At 36.4% G+C, this 19,052-nt stretch overlaps 1 protein-coding gene across 2 annotated transcripts in view; it reads left to right on the plus strand.

The window, feature by feature from the left end:
• LOC133265318 (connector enhancer of kinase suppressor of ras 2-like) overlaps nucleotides 1-19,052 on the plus strand; it is a 187,726-nt gene that overhangs the window by 158,909 nt on the left and 9,765 nt on the right. For both annotated transcript variants that reach the window (XM_061445698.1, XM_061445699.1), the window contains exons 16-19: nucleotides 2,979-3,027; nucleotides 4,357-4,532; nucleotides 5,758-5,831; nucleotides 11,976-12,047. In XM_061445698.1, coding sequence (XP_061301682.1) covers nucleotides 2,979-3,027; nucleotides 4,357-4,532; nucleotides 5,758-5,831; nucleotides 11,976-12,047 — 371 coding nt within the window. The remainder of the gene's footprint in view (nucleotides 1-2,978; nucleotides 3,028-4,356; nucleotides 4,533-5,757; nucleotides 5,832-11,975; nucleotides 12,048-19,052) is intronic.

Below are 19,052 nucleotides of genomic sequence, written 5' to 3' on the forward strand. Positions count from 1 at the left end.
GATGTAATTCTGCCTTTACAAAGTGAGGCTAAAGACCAGTGACAGTAGCAAGAGATGTATGAATACATCTGTGGTTTGTTGAGAACCTGCATTTGTGTTTATGGACATGCTGCCCCTACCTGCCAATCCTTCCCTCGCCTGCTGCTGGTGAACACAGAGTGGTGGCTGTTCCCAGGGATGCTGGTACTGCAGATAGGTGCCCCATTCTTTGTGTACTTTGCTAGTGAATGCACTGATGGCTGTTTGGAACTTCCGAATAGTTTTCCCTAAAACCTCTTTAGACTCAAAATAGGAGAGGTGCGTGCAACCAGTCTTGCATTAATATAATAGGCTTGGTTCCCTTCATCCTGACAGGTAACTGCATCTCTAGTCTCCAGGGCATTTTTTAAACATAGCAGAACTTTTCATTTGGTGATGCTGTGACAGCACTGCTCCTACTACACTGTGATTATGTTGAGGCCTCATTAATTTAGCTTCATGTAGCACAGATTCAATTCTGCCTCTTTCCCCCCCCCCCCCCCCGGTGTGCTGCTATCTGAGTTGTGGTGGGAGGGTGTGCTTTTTGTTTAACATTCTACTTTGCGTTGTGGTTTTGAGATGAGAATTTAAATGCTGACAACCATATCGTGTTCTCACATCATCTGTCTCCCATAGCAACTCTGAGTCATTTTAGAGTTGCAAGTTATGTTTTCCTACAGTATTTACCACAAAGTTAATTATATAGTAGTGCCTTTATCTCAAAATATGAAGCTTGAATTTTGTAAGCTAGCGGTGCTGAGTACTGTTTCTCAAGGTATTGCAAACCATTCACTTTCTCCAGTTTTCTTGCTGTGAATACGTTGTATGTGTGCATAAACAAAACACAGTAAGGCCAATTAACTTATGTTTTTAGAAGAGTTAATATTTTAAGCTCTCCTTGATTTGTTGTGTCTGTATTTCATTACTTCAAAACTTTTATACGGAACGGTGCACACCAGTTTCTGCTGAGGATCATGATGTGTGTATCCTCCAGCTGCTCCATTTTTCTTGAAGTTCTTTAACCACATATGAAAACCGTAATTTAATTACAGGCTTTTATTCCATCACCATACTTTGTTTTAGCCTAAATTGTGAAGAAATTTGGTGATCTCTTTTTCAGAAATAGAGACTTGCCCTGTCCTACTGCGTTTTTATGCAGAAAGAGGAATATCGAACAGATTGTTTCAGTCACAGTCACCACAGAACTCCAGTTGGCACGGTTTGACTGACCAATACTGCTGCCTTGGCTTGCAAGACATGAATAAAGGCCCCAGTGTTGCTGTGCAGCTTTGATACTTTGTCACAGACTTACTTGTGTTTTTTTCATTTTCTGGTTTTTTACTACTTTTCCTATAGCATAGGAGCAAGCATTAATCTTCGTCTTCTCTAGTGCTCAAAACAAAGGGATGGATTTGCAGTTATCAGCTTAAATGGAGAATACATGCTGTGTTACAGTGATAAAACGTACATGCACTTACAGAGCTTGTCACCTGTCAGAATTGCAGTATATTTGTGAAGCATTCATATACTGTGACTGACTGGGAGAACAGCCTGAGACAGAGCACAGAACACCTGTGTTCTCTCAGCCAGCTCCCTCAGGAGTCAGGAATTGCTGATTTCTTCAAAGTACTACAAAACGTTCATGCCATTCGACACTATAAAGTGGCTGAATTGCTAAGGGTTGCAAACAGGTCCCTGCCTGTGCAAAACAACTCCCCCCTCCTCCATTTCTATTTGAAATAAAACTCCAATATTTGGTGACCTCTTTGCAGCTGTTGCTTTTCTGTAGTGCCTAAGATGGGATCCTTCATTATTCTCAATATTAATTTAAATAATTTTTAACTTTAATTCTAATCCTCAGTTATTTTAAATTTTCATATTGTGACATTTAAACAATTAGTATGCTGCAGCACAGTTAATAAGGACTTTTATAGCACGTGTTTGCTTTTTGACCACATGGTGAGGACCTGCTCTAAGGTCAGGTAAGCAGCCTGGGAGAAGGGAATTATCTGTAGTCATATCACAAGTTAAGGCAGCACGGAGATACCCCTCAGGGGCTGTGGCGCCCTTCTTCTAGGCCCTCTGTGGAGCTGAATGTTATCTGTCACAAAGGAAAAGTCAAGAAAAATTAAAAAATGGCCCTTTCTATGCTATTTTTGGCCTGGATCTGCTGGTTTATCAGGCTGTGAATGTCACTGGTTTTTCTACCAGTAATGGCAGCATAAGTTACCTATCAGGCAGCTACTTCATTATGTTGACTTGTAAGTTTTCCCCTAGCATTTACATGTTGGAGGTAAATCTTTACCATCTTTTGAGTAGTATCCCTGTTTTTTAAAGTTTTAAGTAATGAGATGCTTTTAGGTTTTTCTTAAGACTCCAGAATGCTTTTATGATGCAGCCACAAAAGTAAGAATTTATTTTTTTCTTCTCAGAGTTATTCTGTCAACCCACCAACCTAAAAAACTCACTTGTTTTCTGTAGTTGGAAACAATTAAAGAATGGGACTTCAACATGTCATTGAGCACATGGCTTTACACATCAACTATGTGATGTTTGTGACGGATGTTTCTTTCTAAATGAGTATAACTATCTCATGTATACTTACCACAAACTTCAGGTATCATTCATTTTATTAGGTCATTCACATGAGTTTATATCCTTAGTTTTCAAACTACTGCATAACCATTCATGCAATGAATCCTTGATGATTTCATTTAAATTGTAATTAATAACTGGGGAAAAAATGGGATTTCAATTTGCAGGCATAGAACTGTGTTTTCTTTATGATGTTTATAATGGCAGCAAGAGACAAATGACAGAAATGAGATCTATGATAACTGATTCTATGTTAACGGATCCTAAGATAACCATGGAGATGGGAGTGAACACCAGCCTTTTCATGAACAGCTTACTGTTACCTGCATTGGGTTTTCACAATCTGTTGGTTTTTTTTCTTCCAGTCATTCCACTACGCTTCCCTCAGGGTAAAAAGCAGAAAATGGTCAAAAGGTAACTTCCTTATGTTAACATTTTGAAACTAGATAATGAGACTTCCTTTCTCATAAGAAATGATCTGGATCAAATGCCAAAATTCAACTTCATTAAGTTATTTCTCAATGTGATTGTAAACCCCAAAGTAAAACACTAAATAAATGTGTTACAAGGTACAGTGTTGCTAGATGTGGTGGTAAAACTTCTTCTCACTTAAGTTCTTCTCTGTTTCTTACCAACTCATGGCCTATTTGAGACTGTTTAAGCAATGACCATATGAAAACTAGTTACAGCATAATAAATTTGTATGAAAGCATATGGCCACTGTGCTCTTTTTATTCTATTTGTTTCTTCAGCATCCTTTCTATGAACATTTTCCTTTTATTGTATTATACATTTTTAATTCTTCTAAGCCTGACCAGGACACAGCACAGCTATTCTAAAACAAACAATACGTTAGGAACTTGGCTGTAGAATGTTGCAGAACAAAGGATGGCGTTTTGATGTTATCTACATTTCTTTACTCTTTCACAACAGGATAACATAGTTGTTCCACTGTACAACAAATACAATTCTTGTAGAAAAATAAATTTGATTTTTCACAGAGAAATGTCTAACATTTTAATCTCCTGGAGAGTCTTTTTCAGGAAAAACAATGCCATAATTATGACAAAAACCTGTTCTTTAGGATCATAATTTTAAGCTGCTCAATTGGGATGTATTGAAATAACAGACAAAAAATCCAACTTCCTGGTGCTGGGCTTTTAAACAGAATGCAGTAAAAATAAAATACTGTTCTTCAGTTAAATTCAGGATAGAAGACATGTAAGCATGTGCATTTTTATGAAAGTGAATGATCTTTCTTTTTTATTGACTAAAAATATCGACTATAAAAATTGAGTTTAAAAATGCCCAGAATTTGACAAGCCTTCTATTCCTAAAAGTAGTAACAGAAGATATATGGAAGAAGTAGTGTCTACATCTGTATATAGATTATGACATTCTCTAAGTTTCAGACTGAGGGCTAAATTAATACATTTTTACTTTGGAATGATGCAGCCCATCTTAATCAGATAAAAATGCAGCCTTAAGAGGAATGAACCCTTTAGTGATTAAATAAAGCGTTACGTAAACCAGGCCCTTTCATTTTGTATTCATGCTGAAGCCAAAATCGCAGAGCATTGTCAAATTTGGAAATAGTTCATTCCATTTTCTCTCCCTGAAATTGGAGAGAATTTGGCTTCAAGGATTTTGAATTGAATCCTCATTAAAAATTAGTAGCATGTTTATATAGTTCTTTCACCCTTCCATTCAGTGGGATGTCTCACACTATTGTTGCCTTCTCAGGGAGCTCTCTAACGAGTGGGAGCAGAAGACGGATTTCCTGCAAAGACTTGGGGCATGGAGATTGTGAAGGCTGGCTATGGAAGAAAAAGGATGCCAAAGGTTATTTCACTCAGAAATGGAAAAAGTACTGGTTTATTCTGAAGGATTCAGCCTTGTACTGGTACACAAACCAAAATGTAAGTATACTCGGTGTTTGGAGAAAGCCAAAATGAAACCTTAAGCTTTATAATTCTTTTGAATAAAGTCTATTTTTACTGCATGATAGGATATTTTAGTAAACTGCCACTTTAACTGTCAGGTCTGGGTTGGTCTAGCTGGAAATATTTTAATTGAAATTATATTTTCAGGTCTCTGAGTCCATGTCCAAACTTAATAAAAGAGCAGATGTTCGTGTCATTCTTAAAGAAATGAATATGTCAGTCACTGACACTTTTCCACAGATAGCATTTATTTGGACTAAAACAGTGTTCACACTCAGCTCTCCTCAGTTTCAGTTGTGTGTAGGGATGTATACAGTTTAACCATTCACATTAGTGGAGTATTATGTAAGCAGATGTGAACATCTGAATCTGTAGATCTCTACCTGAGAGTTATTCTTACATAGATGTTCCTCCTGCTTTTTGCTGAATTAGTCTGGAGTTGGCAGTTTCTCGTGTGTAAAACGCTGTTCTTGGCGAAATTTTATTGAAAATCACTGGGCCTACGCTTGTGCAATCTGCATATATGTAGGAAAAAAATAATGGTGGGGAGAAGCCAAAATTCCTCAGACTGCTGCTCTTCCATTTGTATGCATTGAGCCTCAGTGCCAAATCGGATCTGTCAGTGTCACAGCCTGCTTTGATTACTGATATTTTACTCCGTATTTTCCATTTTCCATAAGAGGACAATTTTACTAGCATAATTATCCTCAGTTTTAGTGGTTTTTTGTCAGACCAAACCAGTGCTGTTTCAGGTCTGTGGGTGATATAATCACTGGTGAGCTCACTGTAGGAACCTGCTCAATTACTATTAGCAGGGCAGATGGTCTGCATAATCGTGACTTTAAAAGGAAGCATCCACAAAATAGTTTTAAAATGTAAACTATGTGATGAAGAAACTGAGAATTCTCTGTAGCTGTCAATGTCTTGAATGCTATTTTAGGTACTGAAAGGTTTTCTGCAGTCTTCAGCAAAGGGGAATTAGGATCACTGCAGCTCCTTTACATAATTGTCAGTTTAGTTACTTCAGAAAAGTTATTGACACTGTATGATTAAGTTAATATATTTCTTTAAGTAAAAACATTATGTGGGAAATGTTCAGTGTTTCAATGGGTTGGATGTTTGTTCTTAGCATAAGACCCAAATGGCTACTGCTCTTTTCTCTTCATGTTCTTCACAACTGCTTTTTCTTCTCATTTGATAGGATGAAAAAGCAGAAGGATTCATTAGTTTACCTGAGTTCAGGATAGATAGAGCAATTGAATGCAGACGAAAACAGTAAGTAATGTGTAAATTGTGTTTGTAAATTAAAGGATCGCTCTTTGAAGTATGCTATATATAGTACTGAAAATTGGCAAAGTGAGAGAAGGCAGTTTCACAGAAACCCTTTAAATCTGTACCTAAAACATAAAAGATGCACTTAACCTGTATTGTTTGCCTTTATTATAAAAGATATAACTTAATGTAAATTCCATATACTGTCTTACAAAGAGTTGGATAACTATTTGGTCAGCTATCCAGATAGCCCAGTTACAACTTCAGTTAAATAAAGCAAAAGACAATGAATTTGTTAGTCAAGAGATAAAATTTTCTTAGGTTCAGAATGATCATCTTGATAAGAATCAAGCATGAAAGAAACAATTCCCATATGAAACACCATACAAAATGCCATAACAAAGGATGGTGAATATAAACTTCATTTCCTCCTTTATGGAGGAAGCTTACATACCCAATATTGTGTTATTCTCAACTGGTAAAATATTTAGGTTCCAGATGCAAAATGAGCATTGTATTATTGCTTTGTGCCTATTGCTACTACTGCATTATGCTTCCAGTAAAAAGCATACACTAAGCTTTGCCATACTTAAGGGATATTTAATAACAGAACTCATTGGAAATTGTTTGCAAGCAGTGTTGGGATTGCAAAATGCAAAGCTGTCAAACAGCAGGTTTAACAGAACAATCCCAGTGCTTTGAGACAAACACTTTGCTGGTATCTCCTGTATTATTTGCACATGAGTTCTATATGCTGCATCTGGATTTTTGAAACTTGCTGCCACGAGGTGCTACATAGAATAGTATTGAAGATACTCTCTAACTAAAGCTTTCATACTTATAACTAACCATCCTGAATTTCTGTTGTGCTTGTCCAATGACTAAACACAATTTTGGGCTGAGAAATACAAGACCTACAGCTATGAACACGTGTACAATGAAAATATTGACCATATAAATTACAACTGAGACTGCTCATCAGATCAGACCTCTTCAACTGCTTTTTCTTGTCTTGAGTTATTACTGTCTGTCAGAGAATTAGAAGACAGTGCAATTTATACTTCTATTATTCTTTTTAGCTGAGGGTATCACTATAGATATTACACATGAACTAAGCACTATAAATACCTCTAAGGAATGAGTAGATATTAATAATTATATTGGAAAAAAATACCCCCAAAATAATACTCTTTTGTTAGAATATAAAACACTTCACAAATTTCAATGAATTAACAAAGATCAAACAGAAGGTCATTGTGCACAGCTAGAAATAGCTTCCAGAGATTTCCTCTAAGCATTAGAACACATTTCTTCAGAACACTTCTCAGAGTACTATTTCTGTAGGGTATGTGCACAAGAAAAAGTCCGATTAACTAAAACTTTGCACACTATTGAAAACAAAGTACCTTCAGGCTTCGAATCCTTTCAAAAAGAGGTACGTCCAGGGCTAAAAGTATAATAAAGACATTAATAGTATTCCCTTTGTTCACTGAGCTGAATTTCCCTTTGATTTCTTCCTTCAAGGACTCTCATTTATGTATTAACCCACTGTAAAAACTACACCCTACTTTTGCCCCTGTTTTACTTGCTCTTCTGAAAACTGCAGAGAAAGTAAATCCAATCCAGTGTTCACTCACATTCTAGTATATCTAGCTTATGTGAATGGAGGCCCCTGCTTGTATGGCAACCAGCTCTAATCCACAGCCTCTCTAAGCACACTTCCAAAGCACTTACCTATCCTCCTCTATGTTATCATACCAGGCAGGACTAAGCATGATTGCCATTGCCTGAATCCACTGAAAGGCTAATGGTTCTGGTAAGCATAGGGACAAATAAAATTAAGGAGATGGTGGCCCATGTTGGCACAGCATATGCTGGCAAAGTTCTAACTCAGTTCATTACTGTCTCTGCTAGACTAGAGGGAAACGTTCCACTTAGGATTTTCTTGCCTCCTTTTCAGAAAGCTAGTGAAAGTCAGATTTTCCAAGATCAGTTCTCACTTCTTTCCACTTTAGGAAATCTTTTTCACTAGCATTATCATTTTTCATTGAACGGTGGAGTTTCTGTAACATAAATTCATTGCAAGCTTGAAAACTGAAAATATGAATGTGGTTGTGCTCTCACTTGTGTATGATTGAGTCCATTTTAACATTAATGTAAAAGCTAGTAAAGCAGTTACCTTGACAGCTAATAAGAACAGGGGAATGAAACCTAGCTCTTTCCTTTCTTTTTTTTTTCCCTTTTCTGTAGGTTCATTTATTTTTAAAATAAAATTTCAAAATAAAATCCCCCAAAGTACACATAGTATTTTAGTGCAAAAAGAAGTCCAGCTAAAATCACAGCATTAGTTTTCTTTTAGCTCCCTCAAAATCAAAGCTAAGAACATTTTGGTACTCAGCTTGGATTTCCCCTCAAATTTCTGTTATTTTCAGAGCCCTCCGTGTGAAATGTTCAAACTTTATTGAACAAAAGAGTTTGAAGTCTGACTACAATAGCCAAGATTTGTCTTTTCCACTACCCTGTCAGATGGAGAGTGCTGTTTTATAGAATGACTTACTGATGGCCATAGCATACATTGAATGAAATAGCCTAAAGAAAGATTTCACAAGAATGTATAGTAATTGAATGCATTATTCTGTATGGTTTGATGATGTGCCTCTCTAATGCATTTAATGAAGGTACCCTGATTATTATATGAATCATGGCATTATCTCAGACTGGTTTAGCTCTCCAGGCTATATTTGGATGTAGAATGACCTTGTCCCTGAGAGAGGAGGTTTCTTGCATTGACACTGAAAAACTTTCCACCTCTTTAAGGCAACACCTGCATTTTCATGATTTAAAATCATTATAGTGTATTAGAAATCTTATTTAAGTTTGTGTGATGTGGAATGACCTGAATATTATGGTATTTTCAAAGATACTCATAATTGCAACGGCCCGTAATAAATTACATATATAATTGCTCATTGTTAACTAGTGCTTTGCCTGAACTTCCAAAAATCTTCACCAGGTCAGAATTTTCATTGCATAGTTAATGCATATTCAGGTCTTGAATTTATGAGAGCACATACCATGCTGTTTATTGGAACTGTGCAGTCTGAATTCTATATAAATGTCATTGATATAGCATAGGTAGACATGAAGTTGTCCTAAGGTTGCTACAGCTTCAGTAATTTTTATTACTCCTTCTGAAATGAACTTTACAGTCTTGGTAGGCAGTAAACCAAACTTAGTGGGCCCCCCCCAGGAGGACAGCTAACAGCTTACCAGCCTGTGTTAACTGGAGTGCAGGCAATAGACAAAGGAAGTGATTATACCCTTATACTTGGTACTCATAACACCACATCTAGATTACTGTATCCAGTTTTGGGCTCTCCAAAAAAAGGCAAAGGTAAAAATGTAGGTATTGTTCTTCTGCATTATTCATATTCCTCTATACTTCTAGATTTCCCTGGAGAATTTTCTGCAGTTCTTAATGCTAGCATATCTAAATGCTTCCCTAATAATAATCTTTGTGACACTTCTGGGAGATGAAAATGGCTTTATTGTTATGTTTTGCAGCCCAGAAACAGAACTGCAAAACATTTAAATAAAAAGTTTCCACAGAATTGAGATCTCCGTTTCATAACAATAAAGGCTTGTTTTCTCCAGAGTATGTAAATGTGTAACAATAAAATACATTATTGCATCTATGAGTGCTCACCCGTTCAGTAAATTATCAGAATATCAGGCACAAAGATATTAAGGAATATCTAATAACCGATTATGAAGTCTGTTTGCTGTGACTTAGCATGTAAGAAATCCTTTGCATAAGCAGAAGACCTGCAGCATTCAACTGATACCTTGAAAAAATTCTGCATTTTAAGACACATTCACAAATTCTGTACCAACCAAGACAGAAAGTGGCCTTATCTGTTGCATGATCCTGATTCACCTCTCCAGCCAGTCCACTCTCTGCACCCTAACTGAAGTAGGGCTCGTGGGAGAGTGTAGAATTCAAATCCATAATCATAGATTGCATCACATTACAAGAGCACAGTGGAGCCAAATTTCAGTTCTGTTTATCGCACAGGCTCTGGCATATTGTAGCTTCCAAAAGGTTGACTTTGAATCCCTGATAGTGGCATTTAACGCTTTTATGTACATAAATTTCCTGTCTAGGAAAATAATCCTATTTACAAGCAGAAACTCCATCATGTGATACTCTATCAGGATTAGTCAAGAGGATTAGAATCTTTAGATCCACCACATAATCCTCTCCAATTTGAGCCAATTCTTTAATCTCAGAAATGGAAGACAGTTGGGCAAATGAAACACTAGAAGGTGGAGATGTTGCACAGAGCTCATACCAACTGAAAACTGCGTGCTGATGCAAAAAATACACCCGTCAAAACAGCACACCATAGTATAGCAGTGCAGGAGTATTTGTTTAGTAATTACTTCCTATTTTTAGTATTAAGGGTTCTGTTAGGAAGTTCTTTACGGAGGTATAGTGTTTGTTAATTACTTTATAGTTACCAGTGTGTAACATATCACTTTAATATATACACGTGTCTATAAAGACATAGAAAACTGTTTCATATTTCTTATTCACAGATGGATATCCAGTTTTGCTAAAGCAGCTGGCGTTGCGGGTAGTTAGCTGGCATAAGGGGAGTAAATAGTTCTGCATTAAGAAGCAGGAGACTAAAGATGATAAGAATTTTTGTCATTAAAATTATATTACACTAATGAGGTAAACCAAATCATAAATGTACTTAAAATTAATGATCAAAATCCCTTGCATTAAAATCTTACGATTCAGCAGATATAATTAACAAGTGTATGCCATCTAGTGGGCATGAGGAAGGTCTCCTCCCTCTTTGGGGTTTCCCATGCACGCACTATTTTCGTTTGTAAAACACAAGTAGCTAAGGAGAGGAGGATCTGCAGCAACAATTACCAATGTCCAGATGCTGAAATATTCTTTACCTATCTCTCAATTCTTCTTTTATGCAATTAAGACGTTTTATGATGACCCTCTGTGCAAAGGTAAACTTAATATACATCTAATCTCATGAAAAAGGAAACAACATAAATACAACTGCTGTTATCTCATTTGTCTTTAAAACATCTTTTAGGGAAGCCTGGCACTGTATACATTTTTATTAATAGTATCTATAAGGAAGTCAGTGTGCCAAGTGAAGCTTTAGCGTTCGTTTTTTCTCTCTGAAAACTACAATAAATCATAGTAATTAATAAAGCACTCATTTACTTGGGGTATGGGTGGTTTTAGAGTAACTTGGCATAGCAATTGCTGGAATTAGAAGTGAATTAGAGTTAAGACTCTCTAAGAAACTTCTTTACTATTATCTGCTTCCAAACAAAGCAAACCTGCCACTTACATTCCCTAGAACTTTCCATACTGCTTCTGTTAAACTCAAATTGAATGAATATTGTAATTGGGGATTTAAAATACATTGCATCAAATTTAGGAAACATTCCTTTACTTAAGTTTACTCTAGAGATCTTACAGGCTAATGGCTAAGGAAAAAGAATTTGAGTGTCCTGTATTTTAAATTTCATCTCCAGTCGAATACAATTACTGGCTGGTTATTCATCTTTATATTCCTTCTCTGCCTCATTTATTAACTTAAAAAAAAAGTGGATAAATTCATGCATATCTTCAAAATCAAAGTTGAAATAAAAACACAAGACAGTTATAACAATAAGCTGGCAGCCCTCTGTATCTGAGTAGGACCAAAGCACAGTCATCTAAATATATGAGAAGAGGTGATGGGATTAAATTCTTATTCCTTTAGTTGATTTTTGGACTACACCTAAGATGTAGTTAAATATACTCAATAAGATTTTTTAATTCACCCAAGAATTTTTCAGATGCGTAATATCAGTGGTTATTGAAAGGATTTATATTTCTAAGTCATTCAAGGGCTTTTTACAAAATAGGAATTAGGTTTGCAAATGTAGATGTAACTGGATCAGTAGGAGCCCATCTATAAATTAATCCAGCAAGATTCAGACTGCAGGTTCAAAATGGCTATGAAGCCCCTACCATGACGAGGAATCATAGAGCAGGTCAATCTTGCATATTCATAGACAAACTGTCTGAAATAAAAGGTATTTTTATTTGTGTTTATTCTATAGTGCCTTCAAAGCATGCCACCCCAAAATAAAGAGCTTCTACTTTGCAACAGACTGCCTTGAAGAAATGAATAGGTAAGTTATGCTTCCTCTTTATCATGGCACTCCAATAACTGAAATTGGTATTTCATCTCACATAGAAATAGACTGTTGGAGCATGATGTCATGCTGATTGATAGTGTTCTCAGAACTTAGTCCACACAGTTCTCCATTAATTCTAACACATGCATTACACTGTGTAACTCTACTGAAATTTTCTGTCAAGCTACATGTCAAAATTTGGCAAAGATGTGTTTGGAAAGTTAGTTCTGTTGGTCTCATCTCCACTCAACAGGATACCCACATGATGGGATAAGATATTCTGAAGTTAGATCTAGTGACAATCCTCAGTAATGTGACAGGACCTAAAACCAGGCACAAGCAATTTGAGGTATTTTTTTAATCAACCAGGAAGAGGACTGAACCTCTGAGGTGCTTTTTATATTTCATGCCACAATCTGAAAATGAAAAAAAAAACCAAACACCAAAAAACACAACAACAAAAAGCCAAACCCCCAACAATGACAAAACCCTGTGGTAATTAACTTATTCACGCCATCACTCTCCCCACAAGGCACAGAGCTAGGAAAGTTCAATTTTGGGCATTACTGTGTGCTTTTAAATGCCCTTGGATGTGCTGGGAGGACACTCAGAACTTGACTGGACAAGGCCCTGAACAACCTGATCCAACATCAAAGCTGGCCCTGCTGTGGGTGGGGAGTGGGAACAGACAACCTCCTGGGACCTCTTCTAACCTAAATTACTCTATGTTTCTATTTTGTGATTCAGTGATGAAGGCAGAGGTCAGATAAAGGTGGGACAGCAGCTCTGATCCTCAAAGGCAGAGTCAAATGTTCTACCTCCTCCTGTTACTTCACTAATTTGTTTATTCCCAGCTGAGGTAAAAAGCAAGGACACATGGGACAATGTTACCGTGTTCTGAAGCCTTAAATCTTTCCTCACGTAGACGGCTCAAACTTTGAGGTTTAGTTAGTTTTTTCTGTTCCCGGACTTAGAAAGACAGAATTACTTTAGAATGCAGCTGGATCTTTTTCTTTGGAATACTAATGTCTAAAAATTATTTTTAAATTGAGCATTTATATCCGGTGGCTTATGTAGCCCTTCAGGAAATAGTGTATTGATGCATAAGATTGGCTGCATTGAAAGAGTTGAGGCCAGTTCATCATCCACTGATGAGGATGATGCTGGTTCAGTTATCCAGAGTATCTCATTGTGGCTAGCAGTCATTTTTAGGATATAAATTTGCTGAAACATATTGTCTCCAATGTTAATAATGTTCCATTGTTCATTTATGTGATGTGGCTGAGATTTCTTTGGTCCAAAACTGAAGGGAGCTTTTTCTGCTATTTTTAACTGTGCATTGTCCCTCCTTTGATTTTAGCTACTTTGATAGTTATCATTTGCTGAAGTGCAATTGATCGTGTCTTCCTGTTACACCATAAAATGCTCTGACTCAAGGAGTCTTGACATACATTCAATAAACTGCTCTTACAATATTAATGGATTTTTCTATGGGGAGTCAATGAGATCGTCTTTGTGAGAGTTTACAGCCTTCATTGGGAAGGTACCAGGATATATCTTCATATCATACTATCATTTCATATCATTTAGTATGGAATTTTTGAGAGCCTTTTTCCTGACTTTTGGGGACTGATTCCTATGGGAGAAGACAAAAAGTGAACTCCTTTTGAAGTATTATTTGCACTATTTTTCCTTCAGAAATGCTGTTCTTGTAGAATAACTGGAATTCATTCTCCAGTCCAAATGATGGATTACTTTGCTGCCTCTTGGGCATCCCTTGCAGCTTTTAAATGCTTCCTGGAATTCCTTCTTCAAGATATTCTGTGTGAAATTCAAAAATTAATAAGCAAGATTCACAGATGAAAAATGCACTTGAAATCCTAATTTTACAAATCTCTGTCTTCCCAGCAAATTGCTAGCTATCTGAGGAAAAAGGGCATCTCATACTCCTGCAGCCACCACAACATTTAACTGGATTTTCTATGCTGATAGAACGTTAGAGCTTTCATGCTGAAAAGTAAAGGAGTTTTAATATGGAGAGGGCCACAACATCTCTTTATTCACTGTGTGGGGAGCATATACCCTTTCTTCAACTGCGTTTACCACCAGGTTTTGTTTTAACACCTGTTTTTAGAGTTTCCTGCTTCACATTCACTGTTTAATAATTTTTTCCACTCCAGAATATTTTAACCTACCTTTATTACCGCATTGCTGTTGTATACCAATGGGTAGTAATTGATTTGTATGTAGCAGGTAGAGTCACTCTGCTGCAGCTGAATTTTGCCTGCTGTGTTGTGTGGTGCAGACAGACTTTGTTTTGCAAAATTAATGCTCACGCTGTTTTGTCAGATCTTACATGAGCATAGCTGTGTTCTTAGGAATGAATTAATAATGAAATTGATGAGCTCATCTTTTGCTTGCCGTGGTCACAGGGTGCTCCAAGCTTGTTAAAGGCCTTATTTCCCAGGAGTGCTTCATCTACTACTGTATCATGCATAACCTGTTTATGGCTTTAATACTCCTAAGGAAACAAGCAGTGAATTTAATATTCAGCTGTTTTACAACATCTACTTTATTTAAAACTTGCATGGGATTGAAGTGTGCACTGCACTGTATTTAAAATCTCCTTATGGACTCCAAATATTAAATTTAGAAAAGTTTGCATTTTATGCTGACTAATTTGATCACATTTGATTTGAATAACTGGGTTAACTTTGCAATTTTAATAACTTCCATACACCTTTGCATTCATTCAAAAAAATAGAACAAATATCTGCGACTGGGTTGCTCCCACTATTTTTCAAGTAAACAGCTGAAAGATTATAACACAATATTTCTCTTAAAAGGAAACTCTTTGAAAATTGAAGTATTCTGAATTAAATCTATATTGACAATAAGTAAACTTCAGGATGCATATCTTTTTTGATTTTTATGTATAGAATATAACCAAGCAAATTACTCACAGCTTTTTCTAAATCATCCTCTTATTACTGAAGTTCACTCAGCTGTCTTCCTTAAATTTGGGGCATTTTAGTTTCTTTGATAGATCTTGGCCAAATCATTTGGTGGGCCAGTTAAATAATTAAAAGTATTAATACATCTTTTACAGTACTAACTTTCAGTCTTCACTTACAAATAAGGTAGCAGCTAAGAAGATATCTCAGCAACTAAAAATTTCAGACCCATGTTCCTGTTAGACATTGCCCATCTTTTAAACAAGAGTTCCTTGAGAAGTGAGCAGGAGAGGAGTCATGTCAGATCTGTCTGCCCTAATTTAACAGTTCTTTAACAAATAGAGCTGAATATGTTATTAAAGAGCTCTTGCTCCCCAGTTCCTTACCCAGTGAAAAGCAAAGAGAGCATTCTGCAGAACATGAAAGGCAATTTCAAATAGAAATCCCTGAAATGGAGATTCCCAATGGTGGTGTAAGTAAACATAAACATTGTGTTCTCTCCTTCTTCCTGTATGTTCCTATAAACTTGTTTCAAATCCAGGAAAAATAGTCCATGCCCAAGGCCACTTCAGTCCTCTAATAGAATGCTCTCACGTAAAAGCTCGTAAGTTGCAGCACCAGTAAAACAATTTTCTGATCAGAATTAGCTGCAGGCCCCAGAGACCTGATTAAATCACTATGTACGGGGAGTGAACAGTGCAATAGGAGAGCTAGCATGCTCCGTTTGGGGAAAATACTGCACCAGGAAGTACTAGTACATGGCTGTACATCCTTAAATTCTCCTTTTCCTGGCTAGTCACCTAACTCTTCCTTTCTATGATTTATGGACTACTTACTACAGACTTGTGAAGTACCATTTTCCAGTTAATACAGTTTGAGAACCCGTCAGTTATAGCATAGCTCTAAGGAGTTTGCAGTACACAACTACAATTATCCAATACCCAATCGAAATCAGCATTCAGGTACGAATTTATCCCTAATGTGTGGGAGTTAGAGTTTGCATTGTCTTTCTCTACTAGTTCATATTACAAAACTAACTTAATCAAATTCTGCTGTAAATAATATCGTTGTGAATTAGTATGGTTCTTCTGGGAGTTAAACAGTTTAACTGCATTTAATATAGTGGATTTTTGTGATTACAGTGCGGTACCTCTCAGTGATGAATGCACATGCATCACAGTCACATATTGTGATGTTGTGCTGCAGATATAAAGTTAACAGTGCAATACCTCAAGTTTTTAGTAATGAAAATAAGTAATATATACATAATTAAATAAGCCAGGCATTTAACAGTATTGTTTGGCCTATATGATCTGATTACTTGAAGAATATGTGGAAGTAGAATTACATAATTTCACAAGTAAATCATCTTATTCTTATGAAAGTTGCCATCTAAACCCACAAAAAACCCCACTTGTACCTTTTCAGACCATACTAAACTCAGTTCTCTTGCTCATAAAGAATATTTCATGTCTTCAAAGGTTTCTTTTGGGCCAAGCACTTTTACAGCTTTATACCCCTTTCTTGTACTTTGGTAAGACTGGTAGAAAATTATCTGGAGAATACTATGTGGCTGCACATGCTGAAGGATATATAATGTCACAGTCAGTGTAGGAAGCTGCAGGCGAGTGCAGCAGCCAGTACTTGTCCTTAAGTGGATGCCCAAAAAGTTTGATGAGTTACCCAGAGTAACATGGTAAATCCAATAGTACAAGGTTACAGAAGAGTAAAATCCAGAAGCCACATTTGACTAATGAAGAAAATATCTTATTGTCATCTTAACAGATTCCTGTAAGTATCAGCTTCCGTACCTTTAAGTACCAGCCCTCTGACTACAAAGGCATAGTAGTGCAGCTGGCTGACAGGGTGAACTCAAAAATCCCATTAAGTGGAAGCATATGCACGGAGGGCACAAACTGCCACGGTTCACTTGCCAGCTCTTAAACTGTCTGGGGCTTTTTCATATTTCTCCAGCCTGACAAATCTAAGAAGACAATGCACGAAACAAGATCAACAGACTCATGTCAAAGGATTAAATAAGAAAGTACTTGCAGTTTAGCCGTGAATGATTTCACTTAACAAATTCCAGCAACTGTGACAAATACAATAGCAGAAATACAGGCTGCTAAGAGTTGATATGTTTGGAGAGATGAGCTCATTGAGAAGGCTCTGCTTATTGCTGTATTTCACTGTGAGACGTCAGTTACATTTTGGGGCTTCATTTTGTGTTGAGGAAAATCAAGGCATCATTTTAGCCATACCTACTACAGGAACCTTTATTCTGTTAAATGAATATGTTAACTGTATAACCTTAGAAAATACTGAAAATAATGTACCTTAGGAAACAACATGGGAAACTTACTGATTTCTTTTTTAGGGGTCCAGTAAGAGAGACTGCTGAGGAAGATGCCAGCATAGCGAGTACAAAAACAATTAAATCCGTTTAAGAATACAGTTTTGTATTACAAAGAATTGAATTCTAGAATCCAATTACCCCCATGCAAGAAAATAAAAAACAGAATACAAAGTTTTTAATCAGAAATTAAATATAAATTGCAGTGAATAAATTCTATGTATGAAATAAATAGTTCAAGGGAATCTATTTTTAATAGACTTAAAGATAAGTCAAATTTAACTTCCACTTTAGTTTTGTTTTTTTCCTTTTAACAAAATTATGTGAAGTGTAGGTGCAATCTCAAAAGTGAAGAAAGATATTTTCCTGCACTGAGATATTTATTGCACAAGCCCAAGACAACATACAAGTACCAGTTGATGAAAAGATGCAAGAAAGAAAGAAAATACAGAACTTTATTCTATCCTTGAATGTCTCAGTATTTCATTGGCTTCATTTTCAAGAGAACTTTTAACAGAGAGATAACGAAAGTGGATAGACTCTTTCTTGAATTTACACCTTTCCAGGATATATCCTCTATTTACTTTTTCAGTTGAATTAACTAGTTTCTTCTTTCTTCTACATACAAGCCATCTTGTATGCAAAAGTATATGCAGCATTGAGGATATGAGCAAATAAAACTTGCCTGAACCATAGAAACTCACTGCTTCATGACCTATTCTCCAGGAATTTATGGAATGGTTTTAACTATAACTTTAAAAATTACAGACTCACACATCTTTCTTTGAAAGATGGTTACCCTTTTGCCTCTGGTTTTCATTCTCATCACTAAATGTAATTGTTCTCTCAAATTTATTATAACTGAGATTGTCCAAGTTGTTTTGGCTTTTTTACTCACACTATTTCACTCTAAGCTGTAGGAAGGAATAGCCAAGTGGGTAAAGTGTGATGCCACTATGAAAACTATCATTGCCTTCAGTCCCAGAACCTCACACTGACCTTGGACCAGCTCATCTCCACACTCAGCAGGAGTAAATTATAAGAAGCACTAAACAGAAACTTCCTGCATTTGTACAATGAGTAATAGCATACTCTCATTTTTAATACAGTGTGTTAGGACAGTGAAGATATGCAAAACTGTTTCCCCAGTTGTTTGGTCCTCTTCTGCATTTTCCAGTGTTTTTATCAGATGATCAGTAAGACAATGTGCTCCTGACTCCTGACAATTCAGGGCATTTCAAGCATGACTCACTCTTTTGTACCAAGTCTTGATTATTGCAACAGCTACTTAGTTCATCACTGCCCTCAGTGCCTTTGTAATCATCACTTGCCAGGCGTTGGGATAGAATCAGACTCCCTAAAGACACTCTGGGCTGTAATCCCCTGGTAGTAACCAGAATTAACTCAGTAAATTTAACTTAACTTCCTACAATGCAACTCTGTTTTATCCCAAAGCAACGACAACAGTGCCTGTTTCTAATTAACAGAATTAATTAAAGTCAAGTCTGATTTATTTAGAATTTAAACCATTGAGACAAGTACAGAACTTACTTATGTGCTTAGATGACAACACTTGAAACTTATCTTTTCCTGCATGTGGTTCAGTAAGTTACAGTCAATAAAAAATAATTAATACACTTGTTGGTCCCTTGTAAGTCATTACAATGTACCTCAGTAAGACAGATACCACAT

This window comes from Pezoporus flaviventris, unplaced genomic scaffold, assembly GCF_033815535.1.
Source record: "Pezoporus flaviventris isolate CSIRO_AGI_PZ_B2104156 unplaced genomic scaffold, CSIRO_AGI_Pfla_v1 ptg000005l, whole genome shotgun sequence".
Lineage (NCBI taxonomy): Eukaryota > Metazoa > Chordata > Aves > Psittaciformes > Psittacidae > Pezoporus > Pezoporus flaviventris.